The following is a 13,261-nucleotide window of genomic DNA, read 5'->3' on the forward strand; positions in this document are numbered from 1 at the left end:
CTCCTGGTGCTTGGGACTTACTTTCAGAAACCCTAGCTAGCTTGTCCAATGATCAGGAATTCTGGGAGTTTAGCCAAAACACCTGGATGGCCGCCTGCCTTAGATGCATGTGAGCATTTGTTTGTGGTTCACCATTTCTGCAGAGACGGTATGAGAAGTAATGTCCTAAGTAAATCCTTAATGCAGAACATTTGCAGAAATAGTACACCATCTTCTGCAAGTTCATTTGTACGTCCCCAGTTGTTGCTGAATAAAAGATGGGTGTACTGACCTCTGTCCATTTCAATGGATGCATGTCCATCTTGGGAAAAAACTTTTATTTGCTGTATATCTAATAGTTCTATGACTGCATCCTCATTTTTGTTTTCTTGTGGAATGAATACTTGAGGTCCCGCAATCTCTTTGAGACTAAATCTCAGGATGCATTGAAACATTATGTGTGTGCATCTTATTGTTGAGGTAGTTTCTGTGCTTTCACAATGTCTTCCTATACTTCCCTTTTGTCCTGGTTTCTCCCACCCAATTTCAGATCAGCCGTATTGAGTACATTCATTCCAAGAACTTTATCCACCGAGATGTAAAGCCAGACAACTTTCTTATGGGTCTTGGCAAGAAGGGAAACCTAGTATACATCATAGACTTCGGCCTGGCAAAAAAGTACCGTGATGCCCGCACCCATCAACATATCCCTTACAGGGAAAACAAAAACCTGACAGGCACAGCTCGCTATGCTTCTATAAACACCCATCTTGGGATTGGTAAGTTTGGTTTTTATTCATATGTTTCAGAGAATAGGACATTATAGAAAAAGGTCTATTTACTTCCATCGTCCATATTGGTAATTTTGACTTTCGCAGATTCGATTATTCATGGATTTAATTAAAAATGTTCTTTCTAGGTCTTCCAGTGTGACTCTGGTCAATGTTCCCCAGTCATGGTGGAGGACCTACAGATTTCTAGAACACTTCTCTAGAAATCTTAAGATCCTCCAATTCAATTCTGTGGTCAGTATCCAGCTCATGGTGACCATAGATTCAAGTTGGAAGACCTAAAAATTTCTAGAGAGGTATTCTCTCAAGTAAAAATTAGAAATGTCTTTATTTGTAGTTTTTCACTTCCATGGTGGTCCTTGCCCTTAACCCCATTCAATATAGAGGACTGACTGTACCGTATATCATTTCACAGAAAAGGGGGGAATGGCAGCACCGCCTCAGATAGCCAGACCACTCCTAACCATTCCATTTTCCCATCCAAGTATTCAAAAAGGCTAGAAGTGACATCATGACAGGGAAAGTTGAGTAGCCAGTGTTTCTTTCAGGCTCTACAAGGGTGGATGAGCTTGCAGCACTAATTTGGGGGAAGTCAGCAAAGCCATTAATCAACCACTAAATAATAACAAAGCCAGTGTACCTGATGGAATCCCTACTGAAATCTTTAAAGAAGGCGGGTCTGAACTGACACAACAACTCCACAAGCTCATTGAAAAAGTGTGGGTGACTGCGAAGATCCCAGAGGACTTCAAGGACACCCTTTTCAAAAAGGGAGAAAGAAATGTGCAGTCATTGAATTCTTGATAGCAGAAGGTGTCACCCCAAAGGAGATTCATTGGAGAATGCAAGCTGTTTATGGTGATTGTGTTTATGTGAGTACTGTGCGTCGATGGGCGAGTAAGTTTAAAGATGTTGAGGTAGGAACGTTTGACTTGCGTGACAAAGAGTTGTACGTCCTGTGACAGCAACCACTGAGTTTCACAAGCAAAAGGTTGACAGATTGATTCAGGATGATCATCGTGTCACTCAGAGAAATTTCAAGCATAATCGGCATTTCACAAGAATGTGTGGGTCACATTATTGCTTTGCTTGGCTATCGGAAGATCTGTGCACGATGGGTACCCAGGATGCTGACGCTTGAAATGAAAGCACCCAGACTTGAAATTTGCCAGGAACTCCTCTCGCATCATGAGAATGAAGGTGACGCCTTTCTCCTTTGGGGTGACACCTTCTGCTGTCAAGAATTCAATGACTGCTTGTTGCTTAAGTCGCATTGACTGAACGTCTGCGCAGGGTTCCATACTTCGCACTTTAACAACACAACCGTTCAATGCTAAAGCTTCCCGCCAAATGGAACTGTAGAGGAGAGTACTGAACAAGCTAGTGCCTGCTGCATACCAGTACTGCCACCTGTTGAGGAGTTACGAAGGAGAAGGCGTTACTTCTCATTCAACCCTCGTATAGGCATTGCAGTCATAGTTTATAACTTTGGTTGCTATTTGGAAACTCAAATCAAAGGTGAGTAATGACCTCAGGATACATTTTCTAGTGGCACTGTGGATTATATCTTGCTGTCTGATGTGGTCTTCTGAAATTCTAACATGTAGTTGAGTTCTGAATTCACGTGGTACAGAAGATAAAAGGTTATCTTGTTTGTACAGCACCAGACCACTGGCATTCTCATCTGAAGGTGTAGGGACAGCCCTTTTGTGTGATGCTTTGGGTTGTGCATGAGCTGAGAACGTAATAACCAGGAACCAGGCAAGAAAGATAAATTAGATGAAATTGGGAGCACATGGTATAACATTCCATATCAGGTCTGGATTTAAAACCTTAAAACAACATAGCATTTTTCTACTTCCAGAAAGAACTGTGATTTCACCAGGACCATACTTAGGGGTGTATAGATGCATATATGTGTGTTTGCATGCGTGATTAAATTTGTTGCTGGCTAATGGAATTATTTATTAAAATTGCCTTTTCTTGTAGTTCTAGGCTAGTCAGTGCTTTTTCACATGGTAGTATAGGACTATCTAGAAAGTCAGAAAATACAGCAAATGCTGTGTCAAAATCAAAATCGGAAACTTTGACCAGGAATAATTACAATTTTGTTCAGTCCACGCTTCTACGTAAAGTAACCTGACATTTCCTTGACTGATAACTGGATCAGAATAGTTACCTTCTCATTCACATACATCTCTAAATTTTTCTATAGAAGTTTCTACTCGAAATAATAATACTAAATCAATACATCATCTTCAACAGATGTATTTTGGAAAAGTATAGGTTTTCCTGCTTCTGTAGATGCAGTTATTTCAGTAAAACAGACCTTTTGTGGGTTTTATTGTAACTTCATGCCATAAGACAATTCAAATATAAATAATTGGATAAAAATAGTTGGAAAATAAAGCAAAATTACAGATAATGTTCATTTTTTTACCTCCAAGCTATGGAACAGGAACAGTACATCAATGGTTATTCTACTAGCTGATCTTTCAAGACTCCCAGATACTTTTTTAGCTGCACAAATAATCCAGGCACTCATTTAACTATGTGTTTTGATTGCTTTAAACTACAGTAGTTGGAACTAGTTCTAAGATTTTACAAACCATCTGACCGGTGTAGTCACAATATTTTATATCCAGGCAAATTACTTTTGTGCTATGGTTGTTACTCTTTTTTGAAATGAAAATAAGGAAACTAGGAAGTTAGTACAGAAAGAGGCAACTGGGGATTGGGCATCTTTCCCCTACAGGGAGAATTAAGAGTATTTTGCCTTTTAGTTCTGCAGGATGGCTTGTAATGTCACAGATTGCCTGAAAAGAGTCAGACATAAAATGTCTTTTAGTGTACTAAATCTCAGATCCTTCGGTGATTTAAGTTGGTGAAAAGCCATCTAAGCTGTGGACCTAGCACAATTAATTATGCAATGCATGAACAAGTGCTCTTTTAAACACTTATTCACACAATATACATACAATTTACTCTGTTGGCTTCAGTACTTAGATGACTGCCTTTTTCAAAAGATTAGATAAATGTGTAGGATCTTTCAATGGCAATCTGAAACTGAACCAACATTTTAAGAGGTAGTAGTTGTGGTTATTGCCACTTGATGTATACAAGTCACTCAAAGTTCTGAAGATGCAAAATGTTTTCATTTCTGTTCTAGACTATAGCACCACTAAATCACTAATTTTAAACTTGTATCGTATGTTTAATCTTGGTTTTGTGAATTTTAATATGTATTTTGTAGAAATATATTTTAATACGTGTATTTCATAGAATATTTTTAGATAATTACATGCTTGGTCTGCAGAATATCAACACTATTTTGCAACTGATTAAAGCAGTGATGCTTCTGTCTGGAGTGTTGGAGGTTCTTTTCAGCCTATGATTGTGATGATTAGTTGCATCAGATTGTATTTATTTATATTGACTTTGGGCAACAGAGTGGGGAATGTTACTTCCTTCAAATAACTATGTTCTTGCTATTGCCTTTGCTGTGTGACCATGTTACCAGCAATATAAAACTGATTGTAGGTGGATTCCTATTTATGAAGAGTACAAGGGATTTAAATCTTTCCCTTTGGTACTCCTGGGTCAGCTAATGAATTACATCAGCTGACTCAGGCCTGTACAGCCTGCAGCTCTTCAGCTATTTTGGCCTCCAACTCCCAGAATTCCTGGCCATTGGATAAGTTGGCTAGGGCTTCTGGAAGTTGGAGGCTAGAACGGCTGGAGGGTCACAGGTAGTTCAGGCCTGAACTAACCTATCCCCAGTCCACAGACTAATGACTAGCTTTGTTGTTTGCACTTGATCCATATAAGCCTTTAGCCAGGATTCTTGGATGTGGTTAATGCCTCTGGAAATTGAATGCCCCAATGTTCTCCTAAGGCTTTGATTAGTAGGAAGAAGGTAATGTGAGCTAATCCCTATTAAGATGGAAACAATGGCAAATAAATATCATCATCATCCAAGGAATCTGAAACAATGTTGAAATTGTGTTGTCGAAGGCTTTCATGGTTGGAATCACTGGGTTGCTGTGAGTTTTCCAGGAAATTGTTGGTTTGAGATGCCTATAGGGCTAGTGTTATTATCCTTATCCCTGCGCTCAATTTTTGTGACAATGAATCTCCCGCCAGTTTCTTAAAAACCCCAATCCAATTTTTTAAAAGGTGGTCGCAATTTGCAGAAACTTTTGCCCTCCAAAATATTGTAGAAGGCCCTCCAAATGTGTAAAAAGATGCAAAATTCCCCTACCTCCAAAAGGTGCCCACAACAGTGTACTATCCCCAAATATGTTTCTTCTGCAGTTTCTCTCAAAATGATAACTAGAAATGATGCAATTTAACTTCCTGTTGCAATTTTCAAAGGTATTACAGAAAATAAATTGAGATATTTGGGTTTGCTGTTCCTCCATGGAGCTTAGGAGGAAAAATGACCCCTGGCCCTCATGCCATTACCCACCTCTGTCTTAAGGAAAGTTTAGCCTTGGTCTGTCTATGACATACTAGCTCATAGTCTCAGAATAAGGATCTTCATAGTTAGTAAATGAAATTTGTCAATACGTCTTGAAGGAGTTATTTCAAACTGTCTTCCATACCCTGTAGATCCATCCTCCAGTATGATCTGGTAGAAGTAAATCATATTTTACTTTTAAAAGCTGTAGTTACAACTAAGGTTCTTAGTTTTAAAAGAAAATAGCACAGCCACTGGACTTCCAAATCATGTTCTGGAATATTATTCAGGGCTAGAGATTTACTTAACTAGCATGCCATGATCTATTTTAGGCAGGCTTACCAATTCCATATACCCTAGGCTAAATGCAGCATGTCCGTCATATATTGTTGTCTGTCTTTGGACAGACAGGCAGACTGCATTAACACCAATCCTGAATTACTGAAACGTTTTAAGAATAATGGTTTGAGAAACTTGGTATGGGGCAGGCCCAAATGGATTGTCCAGTCTTGTAAAGAGTCGAGACAGGAACTATAATTGGAACCTACAAAGCTTTTATTTGGATGGTTGACAAAAAATTACAATTATTCAGAGCTTGGTTCTAAAAAAGAAAAACACAGGTCCTGCAGTTAGCAAGGTTGGGATAAATGTAAGCATTTGTGTCTGATTGGCTTCATGGGTTTGGCTGCCTAGTAAACTTTTATTCAGTCATCTTTCCATGTGATTTTAGGGAGGAGGAAAAGAACTGCATTCTGTTCTTTTGAATTTACTTGGCTGTGAATGTAAAGAATGTTCATTTGAATGCACAGTGGAAGTATTATCCCATCCAGAAAACAGGCAGGGTGGATATTTAATGACATTTGAAGAAAATAAGCTAGAAAAGAAAATGATATGTAGATGGCAAGATTTGGGTGGACCCTTAAGCCTGATTCTGCAGGAACTTGGGGTTTTTTTAAACTGGAAGGAGCCTTGAAAATTTAGCCTCTTGATTCACACATTCCAAGCAATTTCTGGATGCTCAGAAGATGACTTCCAGCCTTTCCTGCACCCTTTGGAGCTCATGATAACTGAAATAGACACCCAAAGGTACCCAGGAAAGTGTCTGTAACAGACCCTGTCTGGAGGACTGGTGTATAAATATACTAGTGATTTCTTTTCACATGCTTGTAATTTATTCTCTGTGTTATATCCCCGCCACACACACATCTGCCAGGGAATACCAAGCAGAGTCCTAGACCTTTCCTATTTAACAGGCCGTCTAGCAGTTACAGATATTTCATGCCAAAATAATGACACATTATTAGCATAAATAATTCCTTGTCGTCTGGGGGATTCTGGGAGTTGAGAAAGACATTTTTCAAACTGATCCTTAGAAGAGTTTCTCTTGATTTTGATTGCTCGGTGTGTAGGACAAGTTGTTGTTGTGTATGTTCAAGTCATTTCTGATCTATAGTGGTCCTAAGATTAACAGGTTACAGGGTTTTCTTGGCAAGATTTGTTCAGAAGAGATTTGCTGCTGCTTTTTTTAGAGGCCAAGAGAGTATGACTTGCCCAAGGTCACCCAATAGGTTTATTGATCAAGTGGGATTTGAATTTTGGCCACCAAAGTCATAGTTGAACATTGTACCACTTTGTCTCCTACTAGGACATTACTGGATCTTACATAAAACCAGCCTGCATTACAAGCAGCTTAACTCTTGTCAAGTCCAAGGAGCTCTGAGGTGGGATTGAACTTGAATTGCTGGTTCTTTTGTCTTTCAGAAGATCCCATTTTTAATTTAAGCAATTAAAAAAACATCTGTTCTCCCTGATGCTTCGAACACCTTGTTGCTTACTGTTCCTGCTAAAGCTGGAGCGGTGGCACAAGCCTTGATTAATGTAAAAGAGGCATCACACTGCTGGATAGGTGCGCGCCATCCTATTTGAACTGTGATGTATACACTATTTATTTTATATACTGCCTTTCAGTCCAAAGAAATGTTCAGCCATTTCAGCGTTCCTATTCTATAGAAAGCTATCTACAAGCAGTGGCTGTTACATATGCTTCTTCATTGAAGGCCACCACTTAATACATGGATGTCTGCATGCAGGGCTAATGTTGAATAACTCATGGGAAATGGTTAAAAGTTATGAAATGTACAGTCAGCCCTTCACATTTGTGGATTTGATTAATATGTTAGGAATCACTAGGTCCTCCAGTATGACTCTTATGATCAACTTCAGCCAGGTTATAGAGTCATTCCTAAGGAGAACACGGTTCTAGGAATTTGTAGATCCTCCAATATGATCTGGCAGAAGTTGACCGTAGTGTCATGCTGGAGAAACTAGATATTTCTAGATTGATCTCTTAAAACGGCCATTTGTGCTTTTTCATTTTTGTGGGAATCCTGTGCCTTTAACCCCGTTGAATGTGGAGGGCTGGTTGTAATTTGTCTGCCTTTGACTGGCAGACCAATGCTTGAACATGGTAAAGGTTATTACCAAACGACTGGTGGGATGTCTTTCATTTACTACAATAAAAGAGAGTAGTGGGAAGGGCAAGGATGTGCAGGGGGTAACACCTTCTCTTTATGGTAGGCCCAGGTCTTTTAATTAATCTCATTGGCAAACTTTACTAAGGGGTGAGGTAGAATTTGTGAGTCTTTTCCCATCTGCTGCTCTCCTCTCCATTTCTGTCATAGTCTGGAATTGACACCAGCTAGGGACAGGCAAGCCCAGAGTGAGGATATGTGCAGAGCAACTGTTTACACACCACATCCTGACTACAGCTGCTTAGCTATCAATCCCAGAGCTTGGAAAAAAATATGCCAGTCAACATGCTGACTGAAGGATGCTGACACTTGCCCCAAAATTAACATCTCAAGCTCTGGGAAAGTCTTCCATCCCATCCACCCCTTACAAGCATTTGGGATTGATGTATGTGTGGTTGTATGGTTTCACCCTAATTTTTCCATGTTGATGAGCAGGCTAGAAGACAGTATCTCCCCCCGCCCCTGAGATTTTGAGGGCCCACACATACCTGTAAAAAAATTCAACCCCCCCACCAGACACTTCCCTGGAGTGTGTGGACATTTTGATAGGATGTCACATTGAGAAGGGGAAGGCTTGTTTTCCGCTGCTCTAGAAACTAGGACATGGAGCAATAGATTCATATTGCAGGAAGAGATTCCACCTAAACATTAGGAGGAACTTCCTGATGGTAAGAACTGTTTGGCAGTGGAATATGCTGTTTGGGAGCATGGTGGAGTCTTCTCTGGGTTTTTTAAGCAGGTTAGATGGCCATCTGTCAGGAGTGCTTTGACTGTATTACTGCATGGCAGGAGGGGTTGGACTGAATGACCCTTGTGGTTTCTTCCACTTACGTTTCTATGATCTGGAAGTCATTTGAAATTTTTTAAAAAACCTTCTAGGCTCATGTTGCCCAAGGAAGCAAAAAGTGGAAATGTGTGTGTGACCCTTGGGGGCCAGCCTCATCTTAAAGTCTGTGGTATGAAGAGTTGGCAAATGTGAAGAAGACACTGGAAGAAGCATGAGGCTTGAACTGGGACACTGCAGAGTTTCATTCCTGTTTATGATACAAAATGGCTTCTATTGTAGAGAGAAGCAATGAAAAGTGGATGTTTCCCCTAGAAACCCTTAGAATATTGTTGTCCCGGAAAGGCAGCAATAGGTGGTTAAAATCTGTTGGTTGAAACCTGTTGATTGATCAGTTGGACATAACCTAAGAGAATGTAAGAAATAAAGGGGTACAGAGATGAGGATGCATGCTCTGCTTTCTCTCTGCTCCTCTCCATTTGGGAAGGCATTTTTATCCCGTTTTAACTTTGACCTACTTAATTCACATTTACCAAATCAATATGCAAACATGCAGTTTTCCTTTGGTATCAGACTTCTCTGGATTTTTGGAGAGCAGTTCTCTTGAGGAAGAGGAGAGAGAAACACACAGAAAAACTCATCTATGAAATCCAATTTTTTAAAAATAAAATTACAATGTGTTTAAGGAAAGATGTATATAAAATGTGTATGTATTGCAAAGAATGCAACTAAAATGACTTTTGGGTAGCTGCAATGATGCATTTCTCCTAGCTGTTTTTGTTTGTAAAGGAGGTCATTGTTTTTGGTTTTTTAGGTGGCAATAATATAAAATGCTTACCATGAAGGTTAGGTTTTGTATCAATTCTTCAAAAAGGTATGCGTCTGCAGGACTGAAATGTCCTATCTATCTGGATGTAGGTCTATGCTTTTTAAAAAGCCGTTATGTGATTTCTCCCCCTCTCTACTACGAGTGCATGTGTTTTAAGTGAGGGGGATATTTTAACTGTTACTTATTTTTTCACTGTAGGCACCCAGAAATCTTTGGAGAACAGGAAGGGCATAAACAAATCAAAAATAATAATCTTTTGCCCTGCCTTTTAAATAAATCCCAAGTGAATGCAAATAGATGAACTAGTTTGGGGGGGGGGGATAGAATCTGATGTGGACGGATTTGCCCATCCCTGGCCTAATTATCTGAAGAGTATGTTTTGTTTTTCTTTCTTGGCTGAGCTTGGAAAAAAGGGTCAGGGTGAGATTAGGGAAGAGGCTGTGAAGGGGGCAAATGGAGACACAGAATATGTTCATTGCTCTCTTGTTGATATCACCCTCAGCACCTGTCTTTATGACATGAAACAAAAAACTTAAAGCAGAGGCAGAAAACTTGTAGACCTTCACCTGTTGCCAGGTTGCAGCTCCCATCAGCTCTAGTCAGTGTTGAGGGATGCTGGGTACTAACATCATATAGCTAGAGGGATATAAGTTGTACCTCCCTAATTTAAAAATGCTAGCAAACCAGATTAATCACTAAGGTTTGTGAGCTGAGCACAGATCTGAACCACTCTCCTAATCCTACAATTTCTTTGTGTTTAAAAACCTTCCTAAGCTGAGGTTTCTTTTTGGCCACTCCCTGGAGAGAATAAAGTTGGACCAAAATAGATGATTACCTGCTCTAAACTTTAATAAATTAGACTGTTCTGTGAGAGTGTGCTTGGGATGCCTCTATACTAGGCTAATAGCATGTGATTGTTTGTTTTTCAAAGCACACCTGTATACTATTCCCTTCATGCTAATAGTACAGTGAATTTTATTCACATAAGCCTTTGCTTTTAGATTGAAGCTATGCCCTGGGGTTTGGATGGTGGTTATTTCTCTGATCATTTAGATTATTTAATCTTTTGTTCCAATTTTTGTGATATGATTACAACAGGCAAATGGCACAGATATGAGGGGAGATATCTTTACAGAGCAAGAAATTTTCTTAGCAAATTCGATACCAGCGGCCAAGCGTTAAAAATCAAGGCTACAGTCCATCAAAGTAAAGCATGCTTAAGTCCATAGATATCAGTAAGCTTAAGGATGCTGATGTTTACTTAGTGCACTCTTTCCTGTGTCAAAGTTAACTGCAAGGGTATTCTGTTGTTGCTGTTTAAAACAATGGGTTTTTTTATTAAAAGACTTGCACACTTCTTATGTCATAAGATTTGCAGTTGTGCTTTTTTCTAACACTGAGTATTCTTCTGCTTTGAGAGGATTTGGGTTTGAGGAAGAAAGCGTGGGCCACTGAAAATTGTTGAAAAGAGTAACAAACATGAAAAAGCAGAAGGCTAAACACCAGGGGGCATGTTACTTTGAGTCAAAAGGTAGTCTAGCCATCTGACATTTAAACAAATGCAGCCTTAAATCCAGTTGTTGCTTCCTACTAGAGTAAACCTACTGAATCAGTTGGAACATGGTTAAGTCAACACTTAACTAATTTCATTAATTTATTAGTCCTTGTCTACTTGGGACAAAGTTGAATTTCGACTCTCTCTTTTTAAAAAAAAAATTACATTATTATCTTTTTCCAACATGTATGAAGTTGTCCTGTCTTCTTGATTTAATTCACCAAAAGAAAATTTCATCGCTAAGCAAAAATTATCCCCCTACGTTATTTACACTTTTCCAGTCAAAAACATGTGAACATGCCGTTTAATTTAAAGTATGCATTAATGAAAGAACAGATTAGATACCTGCCTCTTAACTGGAGAATTTGTTGGTGTTATTGTGAAATCAAATTGCAAGCTACCAAAATTGAGATAAAATTCCAAATCATGAAAAATCTGATTTTCAGTGCTACTACTGCTACAGTCAGTCCTATGAATATCACTCTCTTGAAGTTGCTTTTTGTTTTAACAAAAAAGCCTCATAAGTAGTGACTGTTCTGTAAAATGGTGTGAGTGAGAAGACAACACAGACATTTGTGCTGCAAATTGTGGTTTGATAGGTGTAATCCTTCAGGCAAATGGGCAAGTGAGCACAGCACTGGGTTTTCTTCCAGATTTTATGCAGAAATTAAAGGAAAAATGATTTTTTAAGATACGCAGATCTGGTTGTGCCATAACTTGTGCTTCCCCCCCCCCCCCCCCCCCATCAACCTGAGTTTTGCCAGTGTAACAGGGCAAGCTGCAGTGTTTTCTTGCATTGTTGCACATACAATTTTAATCTTCTTTGCAGTTATAAGGCTGTATACTTTTTTAAAAAAACAAGAGCTGAAAACTTCAGATGATTTGTGTAAAAGCACCACATTCAGTGCTTTTTTTGACTTATGGAATTGCGCAACATAGAAAGCTTTGCCTAGAGCTGAAATTTCCACAGGACTTTCTCAGCAATGATGAGCACTAAACACAGATTGCAAATATAAATACATGCTTGGATTCTTGGCAGTGTTGCCCAAGCTCTGTATTCTAGAGCTTTCCTGCATGTGTCTCTTGTTTTTTCTTCCATCTCCCCCTTTATGACGTTGTTTGAGCTGTTGCTGGAACATCTTTGCTCATATCTATGTGTATGCGTCCCTCTCTTTGCAGAACAAAGTCGCCGTGATGATTTGGAGAGCTTGGGCTATGTGCTAATGTACTTCAACCTTGGCTCACTGCCTTGGCAAGGTCTGAAGGCTGCTACTAAACGCCAGAAATATGAGCGTATCAGTGAGAAAAAGATGTCAACGCCCATCGAGGTGCTCTGCAAAGGCTACCCTTGTAAGATTTTTGAGCACTTTTGTATGTGCCAGTGTGTGTTTGGGGTCTTCTGCATGTGTTCGCATTGGCCTTGCAGCTCCCAGTGAAAGCAATGTTTCTAAGTTCTGCATATTTCAATTTCTCTTAAACACTTCATCTGTGTGTATTATTAAAAAAAACTCAGATTTATAGTCTTCACAGATGTTGCATGACCCTACTGTGAACATAGGAACCAGAAAAAATGTTGTTTGTCCTTCAAATGCAAAATACTGGATCAACAATTGTATTTTTTCAACAAACACTGCCTCTAGTGGCCATCTAAAAACAGTAGCTGTGAAAGCTATTGCAAAAATTACTGATCGTTGACTTACCTCAGGCAATTGAGTAAAAGGCAAATGTTTAAACTAAAAATACAAAATTACACTAAGGCTTCCCTCATCTTCGACAACATGCTTTTTCAGCCATTTAGAATTTTACCCAGAACCCGTATATTCAATGCAAGACCTGCTCTTCCGTCATTTGTTGAAATAAAACCAAATTAAAATCAACCAAATTAAACTTGAATTATTACAAAAACGCAACATAGGTTTCTGCATTTTTACAATTTCCAGTTTTCGAGAATGCTAACCTGTTAAATGAACAAGAGCTGTCTGTATTGAACCCCACAGCAGTAAGACAACTAGCTGGCCCAAGGCTGAGATGTACCACTATCTAAATGTGGTTGAATAGAATCAGATACTCAAATCCTTTCTGTCAAGATCAGCACCATGGGTCCTCTTTTTCATCATACACCTCCCTGACATTCCATCAAGTAGGGTCATGTTCTGTATGATTCAGCATCTCCTCCCAACTGTCCCCAAAAGCTATTCAGCTGTCATCTACATCTCTGCTCTCCCACTTAGCAGATATTGCTGCCTCCTCTATTCCGTTCCCCCTTTAACACTTAGAAATTGCCCCAAGGTTTTCTGGGAAATGAAAGATGGCTGGATGGCTTAAAGCCAGTG

The 13,261-nt window shown here is 39.3% G+C and overlaps 1 protein-coding gene across 2 annotated transcripts in view; it reads left to right on the forward strand.

The window, feature by feature from the left end:
- csnk1e (casein kinase 1 epsilon) overlaps positions 1-13,261 on the forward strand; it is a 76,517-nt gene that overhangs the window by 53,350 nt on the left and 9,906 nt on the right. For both annotated transcript variants that reach the window (XM_003227149.4, XM_008120312.3), the window contains exons 5-6: positions 530-758; positions 12,108-12,278. In XM_003227149.4, coding sequence (XP_003227197.1) covers positions 530-758; positions 12,108-12,278 — 400 coding nt within the window. The remainder of the gene's footprint in view (positions 1-529; positions 759-12,107; positions 12,279-13,261) is intronic.

This window comes from Anolis carolinensis, chromosome 5, assembly GCF_035594765.1.
Source record: "Anolis carolinensis isolate JA03-04 chromosome 5, rAnoCar3.1.pri, whole genome shotgun sequence".
In the NCBI taxonomy this organism is placed as follows: Eukaryota; Metazoa; Chordata; class Lepidosauria; order Squamata; family Dactyloidae; genus Anolis; species Anolis carolinensis.